This window comes from Peromyscus eremicus, chromosome 6 (assembly GCF_949786415.1).
Source record: "Peromyscus eremicus chromosome 6, PerEre_H2_v1, whole genome shotgun sequence".
Lineage (NCBI taxonomy): Eukaryota > Metazoa > Chordata > Mammalia > Rodentia > Cricetidae > Peromyscus > Peromyscus eremicus.
In genome coordinates this window covers 2,708,873-2,713,881 of record NC_081421.1, presented here as the reverse complement: position 1 = coordinate 2,713,881, position 5,009 = coordinate 2,708,873, and the positions used below count along the sequence as shown (strand labels likewise).

Genomic DNA, 5,009 nt, shown 5'->3' with positions numbered 1-5,009 from the left:
TTCTATTTTTTTTTTTTTTTTTGAGAAAGGAGCTTGCTGTGCAGCCCAGGCTGACTTAAACTCAGGATGTTGGCTCCGTCTCCCAAGTGCAGGGATTCCACCAATGCCTGACTATCAGGGTATCACCTTTAGTATAAAAGTCCATTCATCCATTACAGTAAGATAAATCACACACAGAGTTCCTGAGCCCCTCACTCACACTGGTGCTCCTGGAAACTGCTGCTGTCTTTGCTCCAAAACTTGTTGATTTAATAGCTGCTGCTGTTTCTGTAAAAACTGGACAACTTCTGGACTTCTTAGTAATGACTTAAAGAGAAAAGAGGGAAAAGGATTATTAATAGAATTATCATATTTTTGTTTGTTTGTTTGTTTGAGGTCAGGTCTCACACTATAGCCAGAATGGCTGTGAACTCAAGGCAACACCCTGGCCTGAGTCTTTCAAGTGTTGGGATGTTATAACAAAGTATCAAACACACTGACCAGTCTTTTATAATCTGTTGCTCCTATTTTTTCCTATGTCACTTTGTAGTTTAATTTTTAGCATTGTCTTTGTCTACATTTTTTTTTTTTTTTTTTTTTTTTAAGATTTATTTCTTTATTATGTATACAGAAGAGGGCGCCAGATCTGATTGTGGATGATTGTGAGCCACCATGTGGTTGCTGGGAATTGAACTCAGGACCTTTGGAAGAGCAGTCAGTGCTCTTAACCTCTGAGCCATCTCTCCAGCCCTGTCTACATTTTTATATTGTCAAGTTTAAATCTTTTCTTCGTGATTCTTCAATATTATAAAACCTCATTGTGAAATCTTGAGATAAAAATCCAAATTAATTTTTTAAAAAATTTCTAGTAGTCTACCAAAAATATATATAGTAAGTTATGAGTTAAATTATTTCTTTCCTTCAAATTATTAAAAAATATTCCAATATTTATCAATCGCTCCTTTCCTGATTGACTTCTGATCATTTTTCTATCCATTTTATATCAGAGACTCTTATTAAATATTAGTAATTATATCTCAAAACCATTACAGTTCTATTCCATATATTTAGAGTCTGTTTTAAAATCTCATCTTGCTCAAAGGTTAGTCAGTGAAGAAACAGGGCTCAAGGTGTTCCTTCTGTTGCAGTCCTGGGAGAGTAGGGGCATCTCCAGTGTGACCAGTGACGAGGCACTATGCAGTTCTGATGGCCAGTGAACAGCTTTTAAAGTCTTCCAAAGGGAAAACAGTTCCACTGCAAACAAGTGGCTACTTTACGAGAAAACACTTACCAGTCTTTTCTGATTTAACACTTGTTCTAAAAGAGTAGGCCTTGCAGGGCGATCCCCAAAAGATCCTGTCCTTTGTTTGACAATGGAGAGTATGTTGTCTGTACTTTCCTGGGATCAATGAAAGAACATTTAACATAGTACTGTAATCCACAACAGCAGGCATTTCAGTGAAAATGAACATGTCTTTGATTTTCCTCCTTTTGTTCAGTTTCTGAGAAACTTTAGGAAAGCCTCTTGGTAAGTCACAGGCAGAGTGCTGGCAATTAATTCAAAGTAAAACTCCTCCCTGCAGTCTTTCCAACCTGGGTTCTTTAGTCTCCTGTAAGGTCTTAAATTGAAGATATTGGGCAGAGGGGAAGTTACCTGTCAGCTGTTTTCAGTATTACAGAAGAATGCCAAGTGAAACCAAATTCTCTTCACACAGAACAATCTAAGTCAAAACAGTCTGCCTGCACCAAGATCATGATGGAGAAACCTACAGAGACAACCAAACCAAACTAGTGGGAACTCATGAAATTTAGATCAACAGTTGTGGAGCCTGCAAGGATTAGGCTCTCTGCATAGCCAGATAGTTGTGTAGCTTGACCTGCTTAAGGGGCTCCCTGACAGTAGGATCAGAATCCATCCTGGTGCATGAGCAGGCTTTTTGGAGCCCACTACCTAGGATGGGACACCTGGCATAGCCTTGAGGCAGGGGGAGGGGCTTGGACCTGCCTCTACTAAATGCACCTCCCTACGGGAGGCCTTACCTTCTTATAGGAGGGAATGTGGGGGTGGGTTGGGAGGGGGAGGATGGAGGGGTGGGAGGAGGAAAGAGGGGGATCTTTGACTGGTATGTAAAATGAATAAAAAAAAATTAATTAAAAAAAAAGACAAAAAAAGTAGTCTGTCTGCTTTTGGACAAAATAAATGAATTTGGAGGCAATCTATCACTAATGAGATACTGGATTCACACCTGATTCATACCCCACGAAGGGAAAGGCAGTAAAATACTGCGTATAGAAGCAAACAATGCAGCTGAGTAAACTGGCTGGAAGGGGCTAGAAATCACAGGTATGAAATCACCAGTGCAGTGCAGGCAGGCAAGTTCTGCAACAGCAACCTTACCCTGAGACATCAAATCCCATCAAAGATTAGCAGTGCTTATTCCCAAATATGAAAGGATCTAAATATTCAGCTTTTCCTCACATAAAAGGATGTTGCTGAAGTTAAGTGAAATGTTCTGCTGTCTATAAAACCACAATATGACAATGAAAACTGGGAGAATATCTAATGGTTGAATCTAGGGCCTTGCACATGCAAAGAACTTGCTGTACTTAAACAAAAATGCTTTACCATGAGGCTAGGCATCACATGAATTTAGTAGTGTTATCTTTATTTTGGATATTATCTTTCTTTTTTTTGTTTTGGTTTTTGCCTTGGTCCACTGACTCCTCAATTGTCTATTAAAATATCCCTTCCCTCTTCATTATGAGATATTTAGCAAACTTCAGTTATAAAAATCTTCCACACATACATGTTTTAGGTGTCCAAGCATTAAAAGCTATAGAAGAGGATTCTAATATTACAGAAAGCAAAGACAATTTCTTCTTCTAACTCTCCCCAGAGTTACTCTTATTTATAGGACTGTTTGGTTCATGTGCACGGTACATGGAACATGGAATGCTATAACTGACTTGACCCCAGACGCCTGTAGTAGAAGTAATTTTGAGTCATCTAGGCCAAACTTCCACAAATGTTAGGATTCCCCTTTCAAAAGGAATTTTTATGGTAAGGAGTCTTCCTATTTTTTGTGGATTCTTTTTTTGTTTTCAACAGCTCAAACACTGAGGTGGATTTTGCCGAGTTTGAGCTGAAATGCACTCCAATTATAATTTTCACCTAACTAAAATAAATCTGAAGAAACACTGACTGGGCATTGTTTTAAGGCCAACAGATGAAGGAGCCAAAACTTAAACGAGGTGACTTGAGCGAGGTAACTTCAGAATCTCATTTGTAGGGCACACTTGCTTTTACCTTCCCATGTGATTCAGATCAAGCAACCCCAAAGTGCTCTGTGACTCACCACTCCACTAACAATCCAACTTTTTTTTTGGGGGGGGGCGTGGTGGCTAAGCAAAGGACGGGCACTAAAGTTACAGACAACCAAGAACGGACTACGTAAACATGCAGGATGCCACAGGGTAGAGCCTAGGAAGGGGTTACTGACAAGTGGGGCAGGCGCCTCCAAAGTGCCAATCTCAGCGGAGGTTCTCGCTGTCTGCTCACTTACTACCTGAGTGGAAGATGAGCTCACCCCGCGTTGGGAGCAGGTTGGGGAGCTCCCGCATTTGTGTAGAATGGGGCTGCACCCACCTGCCCTGGCCCGGGGCCCGAGGCGCCTACCTCCAGCTTGACGTTGCCTGAACTGGCCGCCGAGGCGCCTCCGGAGCCCTGGGCCTGGTCGCTCTTCTTCTTCTTGTACTTGTCCTTGTACATCTTGTTGCGGTGCTTCTTGCACATCCAGGGCTTGCGCTGCTTGGCCACCTGGCTGGTGGTCTCGCGGCAGCCCTCGTAGGTGCAGGTCTTGGCGCCCCGCCTGCGCGCCGCGCCGCCGCCCTCGGCACCCTCGTCCTCCAGCTCCTCGGGGCTGGCCGCACTCTCGCCGCCGCCCGCGGGGTCCGATGTGTCCAGCAGGTCGGCGTCGTCATCCCCCGCCTCGTCCTCGGGGTCCGCCGCCGCCGCCTCGCTCCCCGCCGGACCCGGCTTTAGCGCGCCGTCCGCTGCGGCCTCGTCCTGCCGCATCACTAGCACTGTCACCGGAGGGGCCGTCCCGGGACAAGCGGCGCCGGGCCCCGAGCCCTCGGACACAGCCTGAGCCTCCGTGCTGCCGCCAGAGTCCCGGGTCCGCCGCGGCGGCCCGTCAGCACCGGAGGAATACAAACGTACCTCCCAAGCCTCCTGCTAGACACCCTGGTGCCGGAGTCGCCGGCACCCCACTGCGCCTGCGCGCCGAGGGTCTGCAAACCAGCGCTTCCGGGCTCCGTGGGCGGGGCTGAACAGCTGCAAGACCCCCCCACCGACTGCGCCTGCGCGGTGGCGTCCTCTCAAGAGCCGTAGGACGCCAGTGGCTAGACGGACACCGACTGCGCCTGCGCGATGGCCGTCCGCTAGAGGGCGCTAGGCTTTGGCAGAGAAGAGTCCGTAGGGTCCTAGGCGGGGCTGAGCGGATGCCAGAAGCACCGAGTGCGCCTGCGCAGCCATCGTAAACTAGTGATCGGTCCGCGGACTGAGTAGCTGGAGGGCTCCTAGGAGGACTGCGCCTGTGCAGCTGCGGACAGCTCGCCCCAGGAGCTCAGAGGACCGTGCTGACCCTCAGGATGGAGCACGTGCGGCTCCCGAAGGCGGGAGACTGAGGCGCCAGGAGACACTTTCTGCCTGGACTCACCCTCGCTAAAGGGTTCCGAGAACTTCTCTCCTGGAGCGTCTCTGGGTGAATGAAGAAGGTCCCAGAGAGACCCGAGGAGGAGTTGAGAAACAACTGGAGGAGAAGATGATTTGGGTCACACATCCCAGTCCAGCCCCATCCTCGAAGCAAGTCAGGAACATGGAGGAAAGCTTCCTGCCAGGCTCCTGTTCAGCCAGCCTTCCTATCTAGTCCGGACCCTCCTGCTTTTGTGACACATTCCCAGTAGTGGCATTGCTGGATCATGTGACAGTTCTGTTTCTTTCCCCCCACAAGTTCCACGCTGACTTCCGT

General features: G+C 47.5%; 1 protein-coding gene across 2 annotated transcripts; it reads right to left on the bottom strand.

The window, feature by feature from the left end:
* Positions 1-4,265, bottom strand: Rfxap (regulatory factor X associated protein). 2 transcript variants are annotated; one of them, XM_059265132.1, is made up of 3 exons: positions 3,626-4,265; positions 1,271-1,378; positions 1-306 (listed from the first exon to the last, which is right to left on the bottom strand). In XM_059265132.1, the coding sequence occupies exons 1-3, from the start codon at positions 4,052-4,054 to the stop codon at positions 196-198; spliced, it is 648 nt and encodes a 215-aa protein (XP_059121115.1). In that variant the 5' UTR covers positions 4,055-4,265; the 3' UTR covers positions 1-195. The 2 variants fall into 2 exon arrangements, with proteins under 2 accessions (XP_059121115.1, XP_059121117.1); XM_059265134.1 differs by having other exon boundaries at positions 3,656-4,263.
* Positions 4,266-5,009: the final 744 nt, after the last annotated feature.

What these genes read in the sequence shown, in the direction of transcription:
- Rfxap (XM_059265132.1), bottom strand. Translation starts at nt 4,054, where the DNA reads ATGCGGCAGGACGAGGCCGCAGCGGACGGCGCGCTAAAGCCGGGTCCG. An exon ending in CGGGCCCCGGGCCAGGGCAG is followed by an intron (nt 1,379 to 3,625) that starts GTGGGTGCAGCC and finishes CATTGATCCCAG; the next exon opens with GAAAGTACAGACAACATACT. An exon ending in TGTTAAATCAGAAAAGACTG is followed by an intron (nt 307 to 1,270) that starts GTAAGTGTTTTC and finishes TTTCTCTTTAAG; the next exon opens with TCATTACTAAGAAGTCCAGA.